We start from the raw sequence: 27,334 nt of genomic DNA, 5'->3' as shown, positions 1-27,334 counted from the left end.
ATAAATATTTGCATAACATATTTTCATATGGTATGAGCATATTTTCTATTTGAGGATACAGTAAATTATTGCACGATAGTATTACGCCAGTACTTGGACAACCCTATTTTCTATATAAATATTTGAATAACATATTTTCATATGGTATGAGCATATTTTCTATTTGAGGATACAGTAAATTATTGCACGATAGTACTACGCCAGTACTTGGTCCATTTAACATCTTCCTTGTACAAACTATTTGTCTAAATTTTTATTATACACAGTATGGCATGGTGCCTCTGCTATCATGGGACAAAAACCGTACGGTAATTTTAGGAAGCATACAATGAAAGAAGCATAACACCAGACACAATAATTACTTTTAAGAAAAGTTGGATGCAAAACAATTATACCCAAATTATTCTATTGTTTGTTTGCACATAATGATTTCGAGACTGAACAGACAGCTCAAAGTCTGATTTGTATCAGAATCGGATCTAAACTGGAATTTTTAAAATCAAAAGAGGTGGGTTCCATCAAATCCCAATTTACAAGCAGATTAGCCTCAAAAGGTCTCTCTTCACAAAATATTGGCTGAATCGGCTTAGATTTGTGCAAAATCCAAAATGAACACCAAAAATCAAAAGAAAATAGGAACTACAGATTTAAAAGGGATTTTCCAAAGAAATAAATGACAATAATACAAAGATAAAAAAGAGAAATAATAAAGAACATAAAATAAAAGAAGAAACAAACCTGAAAGCTCCTCAAGCCCTACACCCAAAGTGGGGCAAGAATTAGATAGGCGAAGATTGACTCTTCCTCCTTGATCATAAATAGTGCATATCCGTGTTTGATTTTTCTCAAAGGAGAAAGAGGCATGCCTCTGAATTTACCTCTAGGACTTTTTTATTTGAATGACAAGGTTGTTTTGTTCTCCAAATTTGCTTGAAATGGTTTGTTAGATCTAAGGTTTTAGTGGCCTAAGTTTAGGATTTAGTATATCAAATCTGAAGTTAAGCTAGGATTTAGAGGTTAGGGTTTCATTTTTGGAAAAGCTCAAAAACAACCTGAGTCATTTTATAGAAACAAAAATTGTTTCATGCAAGTTGAACTGCATTTCTACATATGCGGTCAAGAAGTGTAAAGCGTCCATCTTAAAGATGGATGCAAGTAGGTGGTCCATGCAAAAACAATGAAAAATAACAATCCAAATATTTTCTTAATAGAAATATTATTACTAGCTTTCAAAATTTATTTACTTTTTCATATTCATGATCTCCATGTTAGAGATTACATGTCCTTAAAAATTAAGTTTAAAAATTCATCTCAAAAATAGATTTTTTAATAACCGCCGCATTTCTAGATGTGCGGGCTTCTCCTACAAGCTAACCTGTATATACAGCCACAACCCAATCAGGCACTATAGGTAAGTTTAAGGAAAAAGTGCAGATACCCCCCAACCTTGGACATTCTAGACAATCTTCGCCCAACCGACAGTTTTTTAGTGGGATCCAAAAGTTAACCTACTCGCATGGGTTGTGTGACGGATTGGTCTTCTTGCATGTTACTAGTCCGGCAGTTATTTATCACGATCCAACAGTGAGCTGTTGGTCATTGGGCACCCCACAGGGTGTAACGTCAGCTTGTACCGACAAGGGCATTTTTATCAAAAAATGATGACTTTTTGGTTAGGGGATATTGCTAAAAAACTATGTTTTGGGGTAAAAATTATGAGAAAAAAAAATCAATTAGAGGGAGGTTGTCAAGAAAGTCTAAAGTTGGGAGGTATCGGCAATTTTTCCTATGTTTAACTTGCCATGTCAAATGAGCCTAAGCCACATCAGTAATTCCACTTCAAACATGCCCCGGCTGGAGCCAAACAATCCATTATATACAAGGGGCTCATGTAAAATGCTGGAAAGGCAACAAAAAGGCCACATGTCTCCAACAACGGTTTGATTCCTCTTAGGGTTTCTCTCTCTAGAGGTCCTATCTCTTGGGTTCATTCCTTTCAAGAATTACCGACAAATATTTATACATATATATGTATGGAAAAATTTTATATAAGGTTGCAACCTTAAAATGTAACATCACAGATGCACCTAAAAAATCTATCGAAAATGTTGTTTTAATATTGAAAAAGCCCTCTAATCAATCATCTCGACATCGAGATCAATGAATATGAAAAAAAAAAGTTTTTGAATCTCGAAAATAGTGCATCTTGCAACACAAAATCTAGACCATCCATTTTCAAGATTTTCATATATTTATAGATCTACTTGATTTTAACTATATTTTAAATTTAAAATTTTTTAATTAGGTATGAAAATAGATTTTAAAATAATACTAAGATTTTTTCACAACAAAATTACATGTTATGATAAAATTTTAAGGTGCGCCTTAATCGGATTGTTTAAAGTTACAACCTTATAAAAACCGCACCCTATATATATATATATATATATATATATATATATATATATATATATATATATATATATATATATATATATTTTTTGATTAGGTTTATTTTAACACTTTTCACTTGTGGCCTTTTTTTAAGGGAATAATAGTGGGTCCCAACTTAAAAATGATGCCAGTGTCCTCTATCTATTACCAAAATGACATTGGGACCCTCCTCTATTTGGGACACGACATCCAACAATGCTCATGAAACATCATTCGCAACATTTCCATCTATCAAAACCTACTTCTCTTTGAAATATCCAAAACTAGTTTCATACTAGTTTTTGGTGCTTGAACTTTGTCGTAATTCTGATTTCCATGGGCCCAAGAAGCAAAAAAAACTTTCCAAAAATTAGGGCTTCAATGAGTGAGAGCAAGTATCCATAGGCATTTCAAGGCAAGAAGGCAAGAAGGCAAGATTGAGAATTGGGCTATTTTGTAAAAGTGAAAATAGTGGAAAGGAGTGCGAGAAAGAAAAGAGGGGATGAAGAGGAATTTGGTTTGTAGCAGTGAAAATAGTGAGAGAAATTGAGGAGATGAAGAGGAATTTGATGACCCAACTTCTAAATTTTCAATGGGCTCAATTTTATGGATACCACTATCATTGAGCCCATTTGGTAATGGCAAGACTATAGTCTAGTTCAGTACACACTCACAAAAACAGTTCCATACACCACATTGGGTGATTTTCCCTGACCAAAAGGTAAGAAGAGAGAGAGAGAGGAGAGCAAGAGAGACAAAGAGATAGTGAGAGTCGTGAGAGAAGAGTGGGAGGAGTAATAAATATTTTTAAAAATAAAATATAACCAGCACAATCCCAAAAACATCTTAATATCTATCACCACAAAACATAAATGGTCTCGTGATATATATTCCTTTTTATACACAGCGTGCGGATTATGTAAGGCATTTACATAAAGCAATTATATTAAGGCTCACCTCCAAACCCCATCAAAGAATCAATTTCGATACCAGAAGCCCCTTTGTTTGTCCGAAGATCTAGTTCCACTTCCACTGCTCATTATAAAATTTAAAGCTCTAAAAATAATGCAAAACGTGTATATGCACATATATCATATGTGCGTGCGCACCAAAAAAAAAATCTTGATGGTTTTCCATGGGTTATTTTTTAAATCCATGCCATTTATTCACTCATATATGTACATAGACACATGAAAGTGCAACCAAATCTATAGAATAGAGTTGGAGTAGCTCCTATATCTACACATAAACAAATAAAAAAATAGAGCGCAACTCTAAAGCATAAGCTGAGCCTGTGTAGGAACGAAGAGAGAGATTGACATGGAAACCTAAATCATCTCAAAAGCATTGAGCTTGCCCAAGAAGAAAGAAGGGAGAGATTGAAGAGATAGGGAGCACAGTGATAATAAATTTAAGGACACTTGCGTTTATTCCCATGAGTCTTCATGTTATAATAACATGGGCACACTTTTTGGTTGCCAGAAGTCCCTGGGGGCACACAATTACACCTCGCACAGCACGTGCCGCAAGCCCTCTTGCAAAGGTGCGGCCTCGAAGATAATCTGCACCTGCCTGAGCATGCTTTTTCACAATCTAAAAAAAGAAGAGACACAAAACTTCTTAGAAACATTGAAATAAATTAAGAAACAGTAGTTTATCAAGAAATAGTGGTATTATTACCCATGGTGCCTGTGGGGAGGGAGCCTTCAGTCACCTACATAACATATAAAAACACAGGACCATCAGCTTCATTTAGAACCTATGCTAATTTCTACACTACAAGGATGGAATGAAATGATGCAAGAAGAACTAGATTATCTTTTGCGTGTTATAAGATGGGGATTACATCATGGTGCTAAGAAAATTAGATTATTTCCCAAACATTATTAATATGGGATTTTATTTGAGACTATTTATCTTTGTTACAAGGATGTTCTAATTACTCATAGCCATTAGATATCAAATCCGATAATTTGGAGTGTATCACCAAGTTCGAGAAATATATTTTAGATCTTTAAGTCCACTCAATGACACACTCACAACCACCCAATTTAAAATCAGACAGACATCAATAATTGTTATCTCTTTGAACTAAAAGTAAATTCTCTCTTTATATACTTCCCTTGTTAATATAATCAACTTTTGTAATTTAATAGATTCATAATATTTGGAAGAAAACTTAAGGTTTAGAAGGTAGAGAGAAGAATTCGGTTTCGATAATTGAGGGTGCATACCTCTTGCGGTTGTAGTGCTAGCCCACACTCAGCAATGAGCAACAGAGCAAGGAAAGACATAGCCAAGATGGGTACAAAGCGAGCCATGATAAAGAGAGATGGAGAGAGAGAGCCTTGGTATGAGAGAGAGAGTGTTTTGTTGAAGCAGAAGAGATGAGAGGAGAAAGAGGGAGAATGAGTCAAATTTATAGCACGCTTTGAGATTTGGAATTTAGGAGTACAACCCACTTTTTCTTAGAAAGAAGGGAGATCACCAAGAAAAATCCCTGAAGGTTGGGTTGTACTTCAGGAAATGCTCTCTAGGGTTGGAGATTATGCACTCGGAGACGTTTCTTCCATTAGTAGCAATGCGGCAAGGCCAACTTAGGGTCTCTCCCCTTTTGGCTTATTTTCATATTTTGAAAGGTGATTTATTAATGGCCTTGTATACAATGCCCCTGGGGGACCATAATTTATTTCTACTCTGTCAGATGATTTGGTCGGGAGGATTTTGTTAATGAAATTTTAATAACCACCTTGTAAACACTACATGATTATTTTTAAAATAAAAAAATTGAATTTTGAGTTTTTTTACACTTAGATCTCACCCTTTAAAAATTTGTCAAATTCTATTCATTCTTGAGACATTTTTTTTTTCAAGTGTTTAGAGGGCTTAGGATTTTTATTTTTTTATTGAATTAATCTATGTGTTAAAGAGATTATATCTCTAAATTTGAGTTCCTAAAACTAATACTCGGTGGGGGTTTTACCCGCTGGAGTAAATAGACAGTATACTCACTGTCTATTTTAACCTTTTTAGTTAAATAAAAGGAACAAGTGGGAGATTCTCAACCATCCATGCAGCCTGCCAATCTTTTGTTATCATATTGGGTAGTGATGACGGTGTGAAGGTCATACTCATAGCATTGTGTCATACAGTTGTGCTTCTTATCTAGATTCCACGCCCTCAAGAACCTACCTCCCATGTTCTTTTGGGCTCCGATCTCTATCTACTTTTCCCCAAGTTTTTGATAACTTAGGAGCGTAGGATGGGTTAGATTATTAAAATCTCCTAATATTTAGCACAATATTCTTTTCACTGAAGGGTGTGGTTTCTAAAAGGTTCCAACCTTAAACAATCCAATTGAGGTGCATCTTGAAATTTTATCATGTAATTTTGGTGCAAAAAATTTAAAAGATTGTTTTAAAATTTATTTTTATCTCTAATTATACAATTTAAAACTCTAAAAATGGTTAAAATCAAGTAGATCTATAAATATTCGAAAATATTGAAAATGAACGGTCTAGATATTGTGTTGCAAGATACATTATTTTTTAAACTCAAAATCCTTTTTTTTTTTTTTTTTTTTTTTTTAATATTCATACATTTCGAAGGTTTTTTAGTATTAAAAACAACTTTTTTATATCCATTTTTGATGTGTACTAGTAATTCTACATTTAATAGTTGTAACATTATATAAACTTTTTCCTTCACTAAAGATGCTACACGAGTTCTTAAACTTGCATGTTACATAAAATCACATCCTTTTCTTGATACATCTAATCACATCCTTTTCTTCTTAGCTGGTTTTTGGTTGGAGGGATGGATCAATTTAGAGGGCTACACGAGTTCTTAAACTTGCTTGTTACATAAAATCACATCCTTTTCTTGATACATCTAATCACATCCTTTTCTTGATACATCTAATCACATCCTTTTCTTCTTAGCTGGTTTTTGGTTGGAGGGATGGATCAATTTAGAGGGCTACACGAGTTCTTAAACTTGCATGTTACATAAACTCACATCCTTTTCTTGATACATCTAATCACATCCTTTTCTTCTTAGCTGGTTTTTCTTGATACATCTAATCACATCCTTTTCTTCTTAGCTGGTTTTTCTTGATACATCTAATCACATCCTTTTCTTCTTAGCTGGTTTTTGGTTGGAGGGATGGATCAATTTAGAGGGCTTATAATTTTGTTGCCATTGCGCACTGTAAGATCATTTCATTTTTAGTATCAGAGGTCACATCACTCCATTTTTCATTTTTAGTATAAGAGGTCACATCACTCCATTTGTTGGATGTAAGAGGGTGCCTCAAAAGTACAAAAAAAAAAAAAAAGGATCATTGTTTGAATTTTGAGCTTGGTCCATAGACATCTCTGTCACCCGTGGGAGTGGCAATGGACCCATGATTGACCCTGATTGCGAACCGACGAGTGGGGTATGGATCCTCATAGGTCTTGGTCCATGTGGATCCGATCCGAATAGTATTATTATTTAAATAATATTTAATATATAAATAAATATAACTATATGTTTTAGTTATAATATTTCAAAAAAAAATATGTAAAGAGATTATTTACTTTTAATATAAAGAGATCACAATCACTTTTGTCCATTAAATTTTAAATCGGATAGTTGTAAGTGTATCATTAATTAGACTTAGAGTTCAAAAAATATTTTTTGAACTTTGTGACAGACGTCAAACTATCCAATTTGATATTTAATAGCTAATACCAATTTTGACCTCCTCATACTAAAAATATATGGTCTTATAGTATACAATCTCATATTTTCTCGACACTATTTGAAGAAATGTTTTAAAGATTTGAGGTGGGTTTTTAAAGATTGTTTAGAAGTTATGGCTCAATATGAACTTTTTTATTTAAATAATACATAAAATATAAATAATTTATTTTCGCCTATAGGCATTTTTTTTTTTCTTTTGAGTACAATCATATAAAAAAAAATACCAATAAAATTGAGCTTCTAGACAAAAACCCATATCTTAAAAAAAAAATACCACTCTTTTTTTTTTTTCGTTTCCACTTTTTCATTTTTTTTTTTTTCCTTTTCCACTTCTTTATTTTTTTATTTACTTTTTTTTTTTTTTTTGCACTCAGCTTTGAAGCCGGAAGTTGTTTTTTTTTTTTTTCAAAGTTCTCTTTCTTAAAAGAGCATAAACATTATTAATTCACACAAATAAGGGTACGGAAGCCTTTGAGCTCGATGCTACGAATTCTTGCAAGGGAACAACCATCATCGGCCTTCCTAGCAGTGGAGGAGAACCAGGTCATGAGCCCTCTGCATCTCAAACCATTGTTCTAAAAGAGATCGAACCCCCCTTTGTCAAAGCATCAGAGTTTCTGTTCGGTCTTGCCTCGATCATTACCTGGCTCGCGATAAGGGAAGTGTTGTTGGGATATAGTTATCTTGGATTCATATTGATATACATCATTATGGATGTATATGTCTATGGATAAAGTTAGGTATCTAGCAGATAGGACCAAGTTATTTAGTCATCAAGTTATCATACCATAATTATCTCTTCTAATCGTGTGATTGTCCTTTATATAAAGAGGAACTTATTGATGTAAACATTAATTCAATATAATGAAAATATAGTCAATTGGGGCGAAAATATAGCCGATTGGGGCTTTAGATCCGTGGACGTAAGGGGTCCTAGGGGTTGGGGCTTTAGATCCGTGGATGTAAGGGGTCCTAGGGGTTAGGCCTAAACCACGTAAATATTCTATGTTCCCACAAATTCTAACATGGTATCAGAGCGACGTTACGATCCTTGGACCTGTAGGTTATGGGCCCACCACGCTTCTGCTCGATGCTACGAATTCTTGCAAGGGAACAACCATCATCGGACTTCCTGGCAGTGGAGGAGAACTAGATGATGAGCCCTCTGCATCTCAAACCATTGTTGAATAGAAATGTAGTCAACATATCTAATGTACCCGCTATGTGGACAAGAACAGTTCTGGTATTCGTGCATTTTTCAGTTGTTTCGTGCATTATTTACTCCTCCTAGCCCCTCACCATGTTCCGGTATTCGTGCATTTTTCAGTCATTCATTATTAGCAGATTTTTCAGGAGTCTTTGGTATCAAGACTCCAATTCCAATTTAGTTTCAATTTGATGATCAAGAGTTCCGAAGTTATGGTTGATGATCAAGAGTTCCATCTCTAGATGAGGAGAAGAAGATTATCAAATTTTTTGATCCTGGTTGATGATCAAGTGTTCCGTCTCCAGATGAGGAGATGAAATTGATTGAATTTCTCGATCCTGGTTGATGATCAATTTTTTTGTTCCTTAATCTTGTTTGATGCTGAAGTTTTCCGTTGCTCCATCCTGTGTGATGATCGTCGAGTTTTTCGTTACTCGACCTCGGATGTTCCGAAGAGAGAGAAAGAAAAATCATTTTCTTTTAGAGAGAGAAAGCCTCTAGAAAGAAAAGAAGCCTTTGAAGAGAGAGATCTTCAGAGAAGGCTCTGAAGAGAGAGACCTTTAGAGAAGCTTCTGAAGAGAGAGAGCTTCAGAGAAGAAAGTAGAAAGCCCAAGAAAGATTGCTTCTTGGAAGACCCTAGAGAAAGAAAGTCTAGAGAGCCCAAAAAATGTTGTTTCTTGAAAGACCATGGTAACATGTGATTTTTTTTTTTTTTGGTAACTTAGTATTGTTCAAACTCGAGCTGCTTTGTGTCAAAGAATCTTGAGTTTGAAGAGGAATGTTGAGATATAGTTATATTGGGTTCATATTGATATACATCATGGATGTATATGTCTCTTGAAAAGGTTAGGTATCTAGAAGACAGAGACCAAGTTACTTGGTCATCAAGTTATCATACTATAATTATCCCCTCTAACATGTGATTGTCCTCTATATAAAGAGGAACTTATTGATGTAAACATTAATCCAATATAATGAAAATATAGCCGGTTGGGGCTTTAGATCCGTGGACGTAAGGGGACGTAAGGGTTCGACCTGAACTATGTAAATATTTTATGTTCCCACAAATTCTAACAGTTACGTAGTGTTTTTCTATATATATATATATATATATATATATATTTGGAAAATGATCTCGTAAGCCTGTTCGTGTATACACCACTAATGCGCCCAAGGGCATGGATCATCTTGTCCTATTTCAATGGCGAGGATGATGCATGGCTGGTCCCCGCTTTTCAAATTTTGAAAAGCCCAATTAATAGCTTCTCAGCTACTTGTCAAGGGACCTAATGCCTTGTGCAAAGCAAGGCCCTCTCTCTCTCTCACTCTCGTTCTCTATCCCATTTACAACCATCACCTTCTCGCTCTCTCCCAACCCAACGTCTCTCTCTCTACTACCATCGCTCACTCTCTCTTCTCTCTACAACCAGTAGCTGCTTCCCCTGATATCTCACCCTCACACTCTTTCCTATTTCACCCTTTCTCTCAGCTCACCTTCTCTCTCTACAACCAATATACCTCAACCTCTCTCTCTTCCATCTCACCCCTCTCTCTCTCTGTACAATCATTGCCCACTCCCTCTCAGCTCACACTCGCTCTCTCTACAACCAAGAGGGCATGCCCCCCTCTCTCTACAACCAGTAGTGGGAGTAGCCACACATATAACCAACATGGCATGCCCCTTTTTGTCTCTCTTACTACAACCAACAGTCTCTCTCTCTACAACCAACAGGGCGAGCAGCCATGCATACAACCCAGCAGGGCGTGCCCCCTTTCAATCTCTACAGCTAGATTAAAGGTAAGGCTTTGCCATGAGTTTTGCCTCCTCCACAACGGTGATTTGTTTGATTTTGGGCATGGGTGGTATCCCCCTGAGATGATTTTGTGTTTTTGATATATATATATATATATGGGAAATGATCTAATGCAACCGTTGTATAGCAGTATAATGCAATCACACCTCTAGGAAACCATATTTTTGGCATTTATATGACCCCAAATTTTATACAGACATTCTCTTCATCCTCATAATCAATCTACGGAAAATAAATTTCAATTTGCACCCTAGATATGGTCAAAATTAATACCCATCCAACAATGAATCTTGACCATCCATTTGGTGAATTTCAAGATCTAGGATTTAACAAATTAAAAATCACTTTTTTCTATTTTAGTATTATTAATCTAATAATGATAATGCTATATAAAAACTTTGGGAATAAAAAAATGCTTCTGAGGCCTATATCTAACCATCTCAATAAAATGGGCGGCTTATATTAATTGGACTAGAATAAAAACTTTCTAAAGCAGTTTTTCAAAATTTTATTTTTTGTGATTGTTATTTAGAATGAAAAGAGTGTACATTTAAAAATATGTGCCAAACAAATGTCTCTAACATAGTTTTTTAAGATGGTTGCTTTATACTACTATACAATCGTTGCATGAAATTATATATATATATATATATATATATATATATATATATATATATATATATATATATATATATATATATATATATATATATATATATATATATATATATATATATATATATATATATCGAGAGAGAGAGAGAGCAATAATATCATGCAACCGCTGTATAGTAATATGACGCAACAACGTTTTAGAGAGAAAAATCACAGAAAATGAAATTTTAAAAACCCGCTTTAGAAATTGTCGTTGCATTATACCCCAACATATATCCAAATTTTAAAATATACACTCTTTTCATTCTAATGAACAATCACAGAAAAAAAAAATTTTGAAAACACAACCTAGAAAGTATTTTTTTAGCCCAATTAACATAGGCCATTCATTTTGGTGAGATGCTTAGATCTAGGCTTTAGAAGGATTTTTTCATTTCCATTTTTTTGAATGGCTTTATTATCATTAGATGAACAATGTTAAAAAAGAAAAAAATGAGTTTGAGTTCATAAAGGCTAAGATCTTGAAATTCACAAAATGAATGGTCTGGATTCGTTTTTGGAGATGACTCATTTTGACCATATTGAGGGTTCAAATTGAACTTTTTTTGGTTTGGAGATTGATTATTGAGATGAAGAGAGTGTGTGTGTAAAATTTGGGGTGATACAAATACCACAAACATGGTTTTCTAGAAGTGTATCATCCAATACAACCGTTGTATCATAGTATAATGCAACGACACTTCTAGAAAACTATGTTTGTGGTATTTGTATGACCACAAATTTTGCACACACACTTTCTTCGTATCAATAATCAATCCCCCCCCCCCCCCCCAAAAAAAAAAGTTTAATTTGAACCCTAGATATAGTCAAAATGAGTCCCCTCTAAAAACGAATCTACACCATTCATTTTGTGAATTTCAAGATCTTAGCCTTTATAAACTCAAAATCATTTTTTTTTTTTTTTAACATTGTTCATTTAATGATAACAAAGCTATCCAAAAAAATTGGAAATGAAAAAATTCTTCTAAGGCCTAGATCTAAACGTCTCACCAAAATGAACAGCCTATGTTAATTGGACTAAAAAATACTTTCTAGGTTGTGTTTTCAATTTTTTCTTTTGTTTGTAATTGTTCATTAGAATGAAAAGAGTGTATATTTCAAAATTTGGATCAAACGAATGGCCATAAGATGGTTTTTTAGGGTTGTTGCATCATATTACTATACAACGGTTGCATGACATCATTGCCCTATATATATATATATATATATATATATATATATATATATATATATATATATATATATATATATATATATATATATATATATATATATATATATATGGTAGTGATGTAATGCAATTGTTGTACCATAGTATTACACAATCAAATCGCTAGAAAACCACGTTTGGGGTATTTATATGACCCGAAATTTTGAGTACACACTCTCTTCATCTCAATGATCAATCTAAAAAAAAAAACAAATTTGCACCAAAAATGAGTCCCCTCCAAAAATGAATCTAGACTGTCAATTTGATGAATTTCAAGATCTAGGCCTTTATGAATTGAAAATCATTTTTCTTCTTTTTTAATATTGTTAATCTAATGATAATAAAATTATCTAAAAAAATTAGAAAGAAAAATGATCATTCTAATCCCTAAATCTAAGCATCTCATAAAAATTGACAGCCTATGTTAATTGGGCTTAAAAATACTTTCTAGGTTGCGTTTTCAAATTTTTTGCTCATTAGAGTGAAAAAAGTGTATATTTTAAAATCAAACAAATGACCCTAACATAATTTTTTAAAGTTGTTGCATTATATTACTATACAACCATTGCATAAAATCACTGCCCACATAAATATATATATATATATATATATATATATATATATATGAATGGATTCTATCAGCTCACGGGTTCACATGTACAGTGTCAGCCAATGCCCCATATTCAATCTTTGTCGATCTGAAGGTTACAACCTTATTTTGTATTTTAATTTTCAGTTTTTTCTACAAATCAAAATCACTTGAAATTTTAAGCGTTCATTCTTCTCATCAAAACGCACCTAATAAAAATATAAAAAAATAAAAAAATAAAAAATTTACAAAATATAAATTAATCAAAATACCCTTAAAAAGTTTCATGGGTATTTTGATCAATTTATATTTTGTGAATTATTTTTCTATATTTTTATTAGATTCTTCTATATATATATATAGAGAGAGAGAGCGAGAGAGAAAAAAAGAAAGAAAAAAATGATTCTATAGGACCCTCCCCCACCCATGTGTGTAGCCAAAGGCTCACCATTAAATTTGACACAGATTTATAGAAAAGTCAAGTCTCATACCCATGTGATAACTTTTTTAGATATCCATGCCAACTTTAATGGTGATCTTTTAGGGTCTTACACGCATGGGTAGGAGAGGATCCTCTACGATTATTTCTTTTATATATATATATATATATATATATTAATTTATTTATTTACTTTATTTTGAGTCGACTCCAATCGATTCTGGTTCTAGTTGGATCCGTTTCTGGGTCCATAATTTTTTTGGGTCCAATTCCAAGTCCAACCGCACCTGAACCTAACGCGACCCACCGGTTGCCACCCTTCTAAGATCATAATTGACTTGATCATAATTGACTTAACCGTGATACAAGCATAAAATAATATTCATATACCTATTCTTTAACTATATTAAAGAACCGCAAAAGTGAAAGCTCCTTGCTAGGAACTTCTTATTTTTGTCACCCAACGACGTTTTTCTCATGTTGCGTTGAGGAAGCCACTGGCACTTGCTGACAGGAGAGGAAAAAGTATCCGCTGTGCAAGAAAAAGGTGTAGTTGTTGGATGTGTGACACCTGAATAAATGAATTAGGGTAGGAGGTCCCTTTTCTAACTTACTTCTTGTTGCTTCTTTCCACCAAGTATTCCTTATCTTTTGTGTACCATTTTATTATCGCATTGGAGGGAAACTAGCATATTTTCAGTTTTGCCTAAGTTTTATGTAAGGGTGGGGCTTGTATAGAGCCTAGGCTCTAAACAATCAAATCAGAGCCTACCTTTAAATAGTTCCGAGAAATACGGTTTCAATATTGGAAATTTTTGTGATAGCCTTAAAATATATTTTTATCTTTATTTATCAAGTTCAAAGCTTAAAAAATAGTGTAGATCGGCAGATCTATGAAAACTTGAAAATCTTGTAAATTAATAGTCCAAAAATACATTGCAAGATGCACTATTTCCAAAACTTAAAATTCATTTTTTCTCATGTCCATGCATCTTGATATCGAGATGATCAATTTGAGGATATTTGGGCATCTAAACAACCTCTTCTAGTGAACGTTTTGAGGTAGGCTCAAATTTGATTGTTTAGAGCCTCAGCTCTATATAAACTTTTGCCTTTATGTATACGAAAAGTACGGGCGATTAGAATCTGAATGACAGTTTGTAAAATTAATTTCAAATACTAACTATGAAATATGAAGATAAAACAATGGTACATATGAAATATGAAGATAAAACTTATGTTTTGTACGAAATGGATGGTCTAAATAATGTGTTACAATATAGACTATTTCTAGGCCTTAAAATATATATATATATATATTTTAAAAAAAAATTGATAATAGTAAAGACCAAGATAATCGATTTGTAGTTTTTCCAATGCCAGCACTGCAAATTTGTTTGAGTTCTAAAGTGAGGCTTTACTTACAGCTAGTCTTGTTAAATCCGCTTGAGAGCCTTCTTCAGTTTAGATGGCAAAATGTAGCAATCCAGTCGTTCGGCCGATTCAGAAGATGACTTCGGAATTTTTAAAACATTTTAATATAAACAAAGTTGTAGACACCCTATTTTGAAATTGGCTATTATTTTCCCTAATTTTTTTAATTTTAAAATCCCTAAAAACATCTTAGAAGTGCCTAGTAAATCCCTAGGGACCATGCTATCCTAGTACACCTTAAATCACCTATCCTATAATCCTTAGTCCCTTAAACCATAGTCCTAGCCTTCTAGAACACCCTATAGAATCTCCCATGAATCCTAAAAATCTAGGACATCATCCTAAAATGCTATCCTAAAACCCTAGAAAATAGAAAACCCACTTAAGAAAGGAAATTTAAGATAAGATCTAATCATGAACCAATAAGAAATAGGTCAAAATCAAGAAAGGAATTGAAATCCCGACGATCCAGCCATCTGGAGGCTCTGAAATACAGATGGTTAAAAAGAGCGGGATGTTATAAAATATTTAAAACAAGCATAGACTCCAATTAGATTCTTTACCAGAGAACATCACATTCGGGGCCAAATTCACCCCCATATTTCCATATAAAAGAAATATAAGGTTATATATATATATATATATATATATATATATATATATATATATATATATATATATATATATATATATATATATATTGCTATATATATATATATATATATATATATATATATATATATATATATATATATATATTGCTGGGAACAGAGTAATTCTAGAGGTTTAATCCGTTTTTACCATTTACATCAATCAAGTAAAATGCACAAGATCGACTACCCTTGATGCTAGGCTTGAGACCTATACATTCGTTTCTGGGAGGGGAACTATACAGAAATATCAAAATAAAAGAAATTTGTTTACGATGAAAATCGAAGAGATCTTCAGACGAAGATCCCTTGGATTTTAACACCTCAAACTGATTTTAAGAAAAGTGATAGAGAATGTGGTGAAATCGAATTCTGATCTAAGGCCAGATCCTCCTAGAAACGAGCGGACCAACTCTAAGATCAGTGGCAGTGCCAGCATGATCTGAACTATGAAACACTATAAAGAAGCAATAAAGTCAGTCTAATGTAATTAAAATGAAATAAAGTAGAAAAGGAAACTAGGAAGAGTAAAGAAGTATACCAAATCAGGCTAGATGGCCCGAGACTCCTGATCCTTCGAGGGCTCGCCCATATCAAAACCAATGTCCTCTTTGTCTCTCATTCTCCAGATGTTGACCAGGCCTTAGCCTGGTTGAATGGGTGTGTTGACCAGACCTTAGTCTAGTTGAACGGGATTTATGCCCTAAGGATAGCTGAAGAATTAGAGTTTCTCAGGTTTAGGCTTCTCAATTTTAGGGTTTGGTCAAGATCTCCAAGCTAGGGTTTTTCTGAGCTAACTCTTTTCTCACCTCCTCCCCCTCCAACAGGCACAAAAAACATCCTTTTATAGATCGGGAATCGACTCAAAAGGGCAACTTACTATCACCAGCAAATTACTAGCCTGAATATGTCATTGTTGGGGTCCGGCCAAAAGTGGTCAAATTCAGGAAATTTTAACCAAAATAGCTGAGGGACTACTAAAAAATGGAAATTTCTGATGCAGGGCATATTCTGGTGCTGTCAAGATGCTGCCTGCCAAATATTGTCCATTTTGGGTCAATCTAGGCTGGGCAACACTAGCAGTGTCGACCACGCCAAGACTGCCCAAAATGGCAGATTCCTGTTCAGGACTGATCAATGAGTTGTCCTATCAAAAACTGACAATTTTGGGTCAAATTAGGTTGGGCGACACCAGTGGTGTCGGTGTCACTAGAGTCAAATTAGGTTGGGCGACACCAGTGGTGTCGGTGTCACTAGAGCAACACTGGTGGCATCGCTCGGGCGACACTGGTGGCATCGCTCGGGCGACACTGGTGGCATCGCCTGGGCGACACTGGTGGACGACACTAGTGGTGTCACCCAATCTGCGCTGGGCGGCACTGCCAGTATCGCTCAGACCAAATCTGACCAAAATTGAAATTTGTTTGTTCAGGTGTGTACTACAGGCTCTTGTGAAGCTTCGGGAGAATTTTTTGATCAAAAATAGTTATTTTACTATTTTTATTGATTTTTTTAGTAAAATAGGGTATTCTACAAGATTCTGGATCAAAACAAGGGATCTACAAGATTTTGGATCACAGGGTAGACAGAATGGACTATGGTTGGATGTTTACTAGGATAGTGCGGTCTTATGGGTTCAAGAAAACTACATAATTTTCCAGTTTTAAAATGGGATGTCCACAGTTGCCCATCTTTGGCACTCCCTGTCCTTCGAGGGACAGGTGAGTGGCAAAGAAGTCGATAGTTTGGCGTTCGCTGTCCTTCAAGGAGCAAGTGAGCGACAAAGATAATGCAGACATTTTACATTTCATCCTAACATTACATAGTCAGAGGGCGCACCAACTAATCTTTTCACGTCATTGAAACTCGAGTTGGATTTTCTGGCCATGCCACTTAACTTCAGGGGTTTTCACAATTTCAAACTCTTAAACCTAGCATTTTCTATGATTTTCTTAGGGTTCCTAAGGTCTTCTATAGGTTTTACTGCTTAGGAAAAGGCTAGGCCAAGTCAATTCTGAAGAGATAGATGAGGCGACAATGCGGTAATCATTGTATATAGGTGTCCAAGCCCCGTTATTTTAAAAGACATTTTAGAAATTTTGAAAGTAGAGGGAGATTTGAAATTGAACCTAGAACTTGGACAGGTTACAATTTTAACAAAGAAATTAAGGTTTTTGAAAACACAAGACATATAGTGAAAATATTGGAAATGAGAAAGATATTTTGAAAAACAAATTTTTACTTAGTAGTTTTAGCTCCTGCAACTATAGAGCCCTCTAAGCAGTTTAACGTCATGCAGCGATGGACAACACGCCGGACCTTTTACATCATACGGAGCTAGACGAATACACCCAACCTTTTATGTCATACGGGGCTAGACATTTTTTGAATACACCCGACGTTTTATGTCATATAGGGCTAGACATTTTTTGAATACAGCCGACCTTTTACGTCACACGGGCTAGACGTTTTTTGAGTACACCCAACCTTTTATATCATAAGGGGCTAGAAGTTTTTTGAATACACCAGACCTTTTACGTCAAATGGGGCTAGACGTTTTCCTGTCTCTGCTGTTTTACATCACACGAGTTTGATGTTTCTTTCTATCTCGGCGTACGAGTTTTACATTTTCCTGTCTTGGCTCTTTTACGTTGCACGAGTTTGACGCTTTCTGAATTGGGTTTTGGTTGGCAGTTTAGGCTCGTGCCACCGAGGAGCATTTGCTTCTTTTGCTTTCCCTTTTTTTTTTTTTTTTGTTATTCTAAAAGTGGTTGGCAGTTTAGGTTCATGCCACCAAAAAGCATCTGAAAAGAAAATTGCATTAGAAAATTCATCTTGATCCCCCAAAGGCTCCAAAGTTTGAGCAGGGCATTTTTGGCCAGAAAAATGTGGGCGCCACTAGTGGTGTCGTCCGGGCGATGCTCCCAGCATCGCCCAAATGGTACACAGATTTGGGAAATTCTGTTTTTTTTTGGTGGGTGACACCACCTACTTCGCTTATAGAAAAAACACATTTTTTTTTTTTGTGGGCGACACCACTTGTGTCGCCCATAGAAAAAAAGCATTTTTATTTTTTTGAAGGGCGACACCACTAGTGTTGCCCATAGAAAAAAAAAAAAACTTTTTTTTTTTGGGTGGGCAACACCACCACTGGTGGCCATAGAAAAAAAACACTTTATTTTTGGGTGGGCAACACCACTTGTGTTGCTCAGAGAAAAACGTTTTTTGTTTTTTTTGTTGGGCAACACCACTTGGGTCAACCATAGAAAAAAACACAAATTGTTTTTTGATGGGCGACACCACTTATGTCGCCCATAGAAAAAAACATTTTTTCTTTTTGTTTTTTTAGGGGGCGACACTACCTGTGTCGTCTGGAGGAAAACACTTTGTTTTTTTTATTGCCCCTATCTTGAGGATTTTTTTTTTTTATCCTTACGTGTACAATTGATTCATCGAAGTTGAGGGGGACATTTATCTGCACACACTTTTAGACTGAATTTTGGAAATACTCATCCCCCAGTTATAGGGTTTTTGTCTCAAAATTCTGGTTATCGAACTGTCATACACACACATGGGGATGAGCTTGTCTCAGGGGATTTAGCTAAGAGAGAAAATGCTCCCAAACTAGCCAATGTCTTCATCGATGAGGTTCACTCATCTCCGATGTGTGATAGTTGGCATTTATACTCATACAACCATAGAGTGCCTGGTTAGTTTCAAGCCTTTATAACAGGCATAGGAAGTTGTCTTCAAGAGTGAGGCCAGATCGACTAACAGTTTAGCCTCTTGTAGTGATGGAGGAAGTCCTTTCTAAAAAGAGTTTTATTTTTTAAAATGGATGATTTAAAAGTAAATTTGAAAAGCATTTTCAAAGAGCGACGGGCCTTACATTTGCCACCTGTGGCCCCTTTGGTGATCATTTTCTTTATTTCTTTTTTATTTAAAGATGATAAAAAGGATTTCCTTGTGAGATTGTGAGGGCTCAAGAGTCTTGATGTTTCCCTTGGCCTTTAAAACTTCCACCCTGTGTGTTGCAGAACCATGAAGAGTTCTTTGGGTTCTTGTCGAGCTTCCTTATTAGAGAGGTCTCGACATTTTTCCCAGGGTTCGTTGAAGTTTCCTCGGTTTCCTGTTCATGTTGCCTTCCCATGTCTTCCGGAGGTTGGTTCTGTTGGGAACTTGTAGGGATTAGGAGGAGTTTTCATCCTTAGAGTCTGCTTATGCAGTATTGTTGTAACTTGCAAGTACATGTTTGTACTTAAGGTTTTGGATTAGCGCCTCTTTTTTTTATTATTTTTTAAATTTTATTCTTTTTTATTTTTTACCCATGATGTCTTTTCAGGTTTTCAGCATGTCTTTTTTTTTTTTTTAGCCTGTTACGGTAGTATTTTCTGAGATACATTGTATTACCCCTCTTGATTTTTTATTTTATAGGAATTGCCTGCATGCACTCGGGTTACCACAAATGGTCCCTCCCAATTAGGTTTGAATTTGCCTAATGGCATAGATTTGCAGGAGTGTGGAAGATCTTTTTGAGTACCATATCTCCTTCTCTGAATTGTCGGGCAACAATTTTTCTTTAGTATGCCCTCTCGATTCTACGATGGTAAACTACCATATTTTGCATTTCTCGTAGTCGTCTTTCAGCTAGAGTATCGAGGGCAGCGACTCGTGCCTCGATCTTTTGCTCCTCATGTAAATCTTTATGAATGATCACTCAGAGAGACGGTATCTTGACTTTAATGGGTAGCACAACCTCCATACCATACACTAGTGAGTATGGGCTCATGCCAGCATGGGCTCATGCCAGTATGAGCCTTCTTAGTTGTTCAGTAGGCCCATAGTGTGTCGTTTAGCTTTTCGTGTCAATCTTTGCTACCTTCTAATATTTTGTCTATAATTCTTAGAAGTCATTTGTTTGTAGTCTCTGCTTGTCCGTTTCCTTGAGGGTAGTAGAGTGTCGGGAATTTCTGCGTTATCTCAAATTTTTTGCACACATTAGTGACCTTTTCATTTTTGAAGTTGGTTCCATTGTCAGTAATGATTTACTCAAGAACACCAAATCTGAAGTCAATATTGTTCTTTATGAAAACGGGCAATATGTTGTCCTTCAATTTTGACATATGATTGGCCACTACCCATTTTGTGAAATATTCTGTAGTCATTAGTATGTAACGGTGGCCATTCGAGGCTTTTGGTGAAATCATTCCAATGATATCAAGACCCCACATGGCAAAAGGCCATACAGGCGGTGTTGAGTTAAGTGGTAGTGATGGTGCATGGATGAGGTCTCCATAAAGCTGACATTTGGGACACCTCCTAACGAATTTCCAACAATCTTCAGCCATGGTGGTCCAAAAATAGCCTTGGTGCCTAATTTTCTGAGCCAAAACAACTGCCCCCTGAATGACCACTTTCATTGTGTAATTTTGTTAATACTTAATCGATTTCTGGTTGATCGAGGCACCTCAAAATGACACCATCAAAGGATTTCTTGAACAAGAGGTCACCTCTTATAAGGAAACCCATAGAAAAATTTCGAAGGGCTTCCTTATCCTTTTTGGTAATTCCATCAGGGTATAACTCATCTTTTAATAGGGACAAAACATCGTAGAACCATAGTTTCACCTTAACTAGGACATCATAGGCCACGAAAGACACTTCCTAATCATGCTCATTTTCTTGTTCTGTTTCTTTTTTGATCCTTGGTGGGCAAGGGTCATACTTTTGCCTTATGTAAAATGGCAATGTGGTGACTTCTAAAGGAATGTCAACATCGAAGCAAGGGCTGCAAAGGTGTCGACGAACCGAATATTTTCCCTAGTTACATGCTGGAAGGTGATGTGTTTGAAATATTTGATCATCTTTTCCACCTTTTCTTGATAGGGTTTGAGCTTTTCTTCTTTAACCTTCCAAATCCCTTGAACTTGGTTTATGACAAGCAAGGAGTCATCAATGACTCGTATTTGCTGGATCTTCAGTCCCATGGCATTCTCGAGCCTAGCTATCAAGGCTCCATATTCAGCAATGTTATTAGTACATGGGAAAGTGCGATGGCTATTGGCAGTAAAATCCTCTTAGGTAAGCATAATATAACACCTACACGTGACCCATATTCATTCCTTGCACCGTCGAAGTATAGCTCCCAAATTGAGTCCTCAATTGTGAAGAGGTTCTCTTCAAGGAGATCCGTGTTAACGAGTGTGTTATCTCGCAATGCTTGTTCAGCTAAGTGGTCAGCAATGGCTTGTCCTTTGATTGATTTTTGAGTGATATATTCGATCTCAAACTCGCTCAATAGCATTCTCCATTTTGCCAAATGTTTGTTAAGTCTCTCCAATAGGTACTTAAGTAGGTCTATTTTTTAGATGAGCTTGACTGTGTGAGATAAGACATAGTATCTTAATTTTTGCTTAGACCACACAAGTGTTAAGCAATGCTTCTCCACGTCCGTGTATCTTGTCTCATAGTCGACCATGGTTTTGCTAATGTAGTATATCGTTTGTTCTTTCCCATGGTCGTCGTATTGTTCTAACATTGCCCCCATGGTCTTGTCTGTCATATATATGTATAGGAATAGTGGTTTGTCTAGATTATGAGGGCTAAGGGCGGAAGGTTTGGTTAGGTACTCCTTAATTTGGTCAAATGCCTCTTGGCATTCATTATCCCATATGAATGGGGCATCTTTCTTAAGGAGTCTATTGAATGGTGCGCAGTTGTCTGCCAATTGTGAGATAAAATGCCTTATGGCTTGTATGCAACCATGAAGCCCACAGATTTCTCTGATGATCTGGGGAGGGGGCATTTCGGTGATGGCTCATATTTTAGACGGTTCCACCTCAATACCCCTTTGACTTACTATAAAGCCTAGTAATTTGTTGGATTCAACTCCAAAAGAAAATTTTTGTGGATTGAGTTTGAGATGATGTTTTCGAAGTTTCTCGAAAATAGTTCTCAGGTTGGTGAGGTGATCGGACCTAGCCTTTGACTTGACCAGGATGTCATCGACATAGTCTTCTATGATGATGTGATTCAAGTCGTGGATTGATAAGTTGCCCTGCATTTTTGAGGTCAAAAGGCATGACACGATAATAGTAGGTTCCCCATTGCGTTATGAATGATGTCTTGGTTTGGTCCTCTTCTGCCATGAGGATATGGTTGTAACTTGAGAAGCCGTCCATGAATGACAACATCTCGTGCCTGCAATGTTGAGGTATATATTTGGTAACAAGAAATTGTCTTTTGGACATTCCTTGTTGAGGTCTCTGTAGTCGACACACACTCGAATCTTCCCGTCTTTCTTGGGTACGACCACTATGTTGGCCAACCATTCAGGGTAATCGACAGGGGTAATAAATTTTTCATTGAACAGTTTATCAACTTCTTCCTTAATTTTGAGCTCAAGTTGGGTCTTTTGACGTCGGAGTTTTTTCCTTACAGGTGTTGTCCCTTCATTGAATATTAGGTGATGTTGCACCAATGTGGAATCTAATCCTGACATATCATCGTATGACCAGGCGAAGACATCACGATATTCCTTGAGAAAGGAAGTCATGTTTTCCGCTCCTCAGAAGATAATGAGACTCCAATTTTGGTTAACCTTGGGTTCTTCTCGGTTCCTAGGTTGACATTGATTTTCTCTTCAATGGTAGCCGTTGGGTCACCATCAAATCTCTTCTTGAACTGCTCAACATGGGAATTGAGTTACTCGGGTTGAGATATTTCTTCAGACTCTTGGTTCTCTTGATCAGCATTCATGTTGTCCAATTCATCATTTTGGGTGTTATGCGCCATTAATGGGCTATCTTGAGTGTTTACCATTTTTTAAAACTCTTTTTCCTTTTTATCAGTCTTATCATGTTTTGAATTTTCAATGGTTTTTAAATAACACAAGAGGTGTCCCTTATGAGACTCGCGAGAGAAATGTTGAGGACTAGCCGTGCAGGGTGGTCAGATGGGCACCATGCACTTATCTGTTTTTTTGCACTAGAACATGAAGGTGTCGCTGGTATGCTTCCATCATTTCTTGAGATAAGGGACTGATTGACGAATTCCTTCATTGGGTTTGAATAGGCGGATGAGCACGCTTGGCTGTACCAGAACCAATTGTGGATACTTTCAAATCCAAGTGAGCAAGAAGGTCTTCAATTCCTAGTTCTTGTGTGTGCCGAGGAGTGGAAGACGAATTATTTCTCGTTGGGGATTCAAGGATCACCTTCAGCCATTTTGAAGGACGAGCATCGAGAGGGTTGAGGCTTTGAATGCCTCCAAATACAAAACCCAGATAGCTTGAAGGCGTTATTCGGCTTTTAAATAAGGTGAGAGAATACCTGAGACCTCTTCGATCCCCATCTTCAATTTTTGGCTTGGGTGATTTAGATATTGCCTCTGTTATGCCTTGCCCTTGGCTTGGTTGGAAGCCTTTGGAGAAGAACATGTATCAAGCCTTGAGGGACCCAAAACCATATCGCTGTTGACATTGGATAATGTCTTCCATCGATACGGAAGTTAGTAAAATTTGAGGAACAGGGTCACTGGCCTCTAAGCGTAAGGTGGCACAATTGGCTTGCTCGAAGGAAATGAGCAAGATCCCCTACAGCTAGCTTCCCGTTATCTACACTAGGATTCAAAAGAGAAGGGATTTCAGTACATACCTTTGCAACACCACTCTTAGTCGGAAATTTGATGCACTGATGGAGTGTAGATGCCACCACAAGATTTTCATGCAGCCACGGTCTTCCTAACAGCATGTTGAATGAGGGTTTTATGTCCAAGACATAAAAAATTTATCACATGGACAATGGGGCCAATCTTGAGTGTAACAGTATGCCTTCAGCTTGTCTCTTAGTCCCATCGTACACAATGATACTGAGTTGACACGGCTCGAAGTCATCTGAGCTCTTGCCTATCTGCTTCACCATTTTCATAGGGCATATGTTTAAGAACACCCCATTATCAATGAGCACCCTCCGTATCTCATATCCTTGCATGAAAACGGTGATGTACAGTGGTTGGACATGAAAGCGGTTGAAGTTGGCTGGGATGTCATCGTCTGTGAACACGATTGACGTTGGTGCCATCAACTGGTTGATCATTCCACACAACACATCTGATTGTGTGTTGCTCGGGATGTGTATCTTAGCGAGGACTTTCTCAATCTAGGCCCTATGTGCCGGTGAGTTATTAAGTAGCTCCAAGATGGATATTTGAGCCAGGATTTTCCCGAGGTGAGCTGGTAGATCATAGGTGGTCGCAGATCCAAGGGTTTCTTTGTTTGGTTCATGATCTGCGACCCCTGCTGGTTGTTTGGCCTTTGAGGTGCTTCCCATGCTTTCTTCGAGGGTATCGACCATCAGTTGGATGGGCTTAAGAACTCGGCCTCCACGGGTTAAGGAATCTACGTCATCTGCCTGAAGCTCGATATGGTTCGCCCTTGCAATTTCTGGGTGTTAGCCCCTTGTTTGGAAGATGATCCCTTTTCATCTATCCCAACCATATTGATCTCTAACATATCATCTTCAACGTATCGGTCCCACTTAGGTGGATGGTCGAGGTTTTGGGGTGAAGGGATTCCTTTTAGAAGATATAATAAATCTTCTTCCGGCTCTTGGATGTGGTGACCACAAACAAATATGAATTGAGCCGGATCATCCTATTCATCTTCACTCTCGATCATGTGAATGACAATGTTCCCTTTCGGGTTGTCTTGGGCTCCCATTATTCCAATCATTGCGATCATGTTTTCGAGGAGAGGATTTGCAAAGATACCCATCTTTTGATTAAGCTCTTCAACAAGCAGATTTTTTGGTGAGACCGTGATCTCCCCCCTATCGATCAACCCTTGAATAACCCGTTTCAAGTGATAGCAATTTTGAGTGTCATGTGCGTCATTTTGGTGCCATTTGCACCACTTGCTCTTGTCCGTGACTGAGAATGGTGGCTTGGATGGTGATGGGAGATAAACCATGTTTCTAGACAAGTGTAATTCTAGTACTTTTTTTAATGGGTCTTTGAGAGGAGTGAAATTATCCTATCGCCTTTGGTTATTATTCTGATGTTGACTCTAGGCCGACCCCTTTAGTTTTGGTTTTGGTTGTTCTATTGATTGGTTGAACCTTTAGCCGGCCTGTTAAGGACAATTTCATTAACTTGGCCGGAAGCATTCTCCTTGTTGCTGTTTTTGTTTTTATTTTAAGGAGAGTTATTGGTTTATTCTCGGGCCTAGTGCTGGGGGTGTTCCTCTGGCCCTCTCAAGACGTGCCCGCTCAATCATTGAGTCGAAACAGTAGGGGATAAGACCTTGGCTGAAGAAGGTCCAGTATTCAGGAGCGGCATTTTCTAGGGCCATGGATATTTTGGTCAAGTCCATGAGTGGACATTCGATGACCCGCATTGCCACCTCGTAGAATGGATTGATGAAGTCCTCGAAGGATTCTCGCGGGTTTTGCTTTGTTGCACTAAGTTCGCTTAGGAAGAGAGGCCTTGGTGTCGATCCGTGGTAGTGGGAAATGAATAGCTTGAACATTTCATATGGAGTGATGTGCGGTTGAGTACTCATCACTCTTCGATGCAAGTTCAGTGCGTCGTCGAACAACGTTTGCGAAAATATGGCCTTCAGTTGATTTGGCCTATCTCGCAAAGGTCGAACGGAAAGGAGGTATGCGTTAAGATGGGTATCTGGATGGCTCTTCCAGTTAAACTTGTTTCAAAATTTTAGAATGACAAATTTGAAGGGAAGATCTTCCATGCCTTTGAGGGTCTCATGAACGTAGGCCTTGGGGGGTAAAACTTCTTGAATGTCCATTTTACAAGCATATCTTGCATTATTTTCATGGTGCCTTTGTATTGGGAATTCGGTATGACGGTAGGCCCACCAGTTGGTGGGTTCCCAAGTGTAGACTGATGAGTCAAAGCTTGGGGTATGTATTGGCCCGTATGGACCTGAGGTTGATGAGCTGCAGTCACCGAGATAATTTAGTAAACACGTTACTGAAAGACGTACTTTCCTATAGGTGTCACCACCGGCTGCGGAACTTGCACGGTCTGTTAAACCGGATGGACTACAGGGATCGATTGAAGAACCGGTGGACTCGGTTGTCCTAGGGGTTGCCCTATATCACTAAACTGGTTTGCAATCAAGCCATGTGTTGGGGCATGAACAGTGTAACCTCAGTCAACTAAGCTTTGTAGGGCAGCTTGGATACTTACATCACTTGAGGATCGGTTCAGGTCGATACCTTTGTTACGTAAAGCGTTTAAATTATAATGAGTTGTACTTTGGTGGCTTAAGACTGGTTCAGATTCCCTAGACCTAAGTGGATTTTGGTTTTGAGATCGTTGTGCCTCGGGATTATGTTGGTTCGAGTTATGGGAATGAGTGTTTGATACAGCATGAACTTCTTCGCTCACTCGAATCTTCCTTTGGTTACTTAAGAGCCCTTGCATGACGACCCCATGTCAGACCCCTTGACTATTCAAAGTCTTTCGGGCGGAGCTAACTTTTCGAACCACACAGATCTCAAGATTAGGAGTGTATCCTTGGGACTCATCCTCTAATTGAAGACCTGGTCACTTAGGTGTGAACCTGGTTTGAACCTAGGCTAGGCTGGGTACAAGCCTGAACTTAGATCCAGATGGTTTTAACTTGGACCAGAAGTGGATCCGGACTGAGAGTTAAGATTAAAAAATTAAGAAAAGCAAACACAACACTCGAAAACTTGTGCCCTAAATTATGGGTAGGCTCGGTCTGAGCGAGTTCCTAACTATTGAAATGCGACTATGCTAAGTAGGTCCCCACGTAGGTCTTGGCTTCCAGTTATAGGATTTTCACGAGGTCCTACTGTGTGTGCAGTTGCTTTGAGGCAAAGGATTATGGAGGGGCGCTCACAATTAAAGTTACGCGAATCTCAATCGCCTCTGCTCTCAATGCTAGGTTCCCTTCACACAGCTATTGCAGATTTTGGGGGCTTTTGAAAATATTTGTTGGTTTCTCGGGCATTCCAGATCCAGTGTGTGCAAGGATGTATAAAGAAGCATGCAATAAAAAATAATTGACAAGCAAGCAAACACACAATGCAAGAAAGAAAAGAAGTGAGCGCTCGGCACAAATCGTGTCAAGCGATGCGTGCTTTGAGGGG

At 37.1% G+C, this 27,334-nt stretch overlaps 1 protein-coding gene and 1 long non-coding RNA gene across 4 annotated transcripts in view; one reads left to right on the top strand and one right to left on the bottom strand.

Moving 5' to 3' along the window:
- Positions 1-3,576: 3,576 nt before the first annotated feature.
- LOC18444681 (snakin-2) lies at positions 3,577-4,822 on the bottom strand. Its single transcript, XM_006854845.4, has 3 exons — positions 4,668-4,822; positions 4,114-4,147; positions 3,577-4,026 (listed from the first exon to the last, which is right to left on the bottom strand). The coding sequence occupies exons 1-3, from the start codon at positions 4,752-4,754 to the stop codon at positions 3,845-3,847; spliced, it is 303 nt and encodes a 100-aa protein (XP_006854907.2). The 5' UTR covers positions 4,755-4,822; the 3' UTR covers positions 3,577-3,844.
- Positions 4,823-9,662: 4,840 nt separating this feature from the next.
- LOC148782013 (uncharacterized) overlaps positions 9,663-27,334 on the top strand; it is a 34,248-nt gene continuing 16,576 nt past the window's right edge. For 2 of the 3 annotated variants that reach the window (XR_016055238.1, XR_016055241.1), the window contains exon 1: positions 9,663-10,184. This is a non-coding gene — a long non-coding RNA (uncharacterized LOC148782013). The remainder of the gene's footprint in view (positions 10,185-27,334) is intronic. The other variant, XR_016055240.1, reaches the window with a different exon arrangement.

Source organism: Amborella trichopoda, chromosome 5, assembly GCF_054954075.1.
Source record: "Amborella trichopoda isolate Santa Cruz 75 chromosome 5, AtrichopodaSantaCruz75HAP2 v2.0, whole genome shotgun sequence".
Taxonomy (NCBI): Eukaryota; Viridiplantae; Streptophyta; class Magnoliopsida; order Amborellales; family Amborellaceae; genus Amborella; species Amborella trichopoda.
The sequence above is the reverse complement of the archived record's forward strand: the minus strand, read 5'-3'. Positions and strand labels throughout refer to the sequence as shown.

Coding starts and splice junctions, on each gene's coding strand:
- LOC18444681 (XM_006854845.4), bottom strand. CDS start 4,754: ATGGCTCGCTTTGTACCCATCTTGGCTATGTCTTTCCTTGCTCTGTTG. Junction 4,148..4,667: donor TAGCACTACAACCGCAAGAG/GTATGCACCCTC, acceptor TATGTTATGTAG/GTGACTGAAGGCTCCCTCCC. Junction 4,027..4,113: donor CCTCCCCACAGGCACCATGG/GTAATAATACCA, acceptor TTCTTTTTTTAG/ATTGTGAAAAAGCATGCTCA.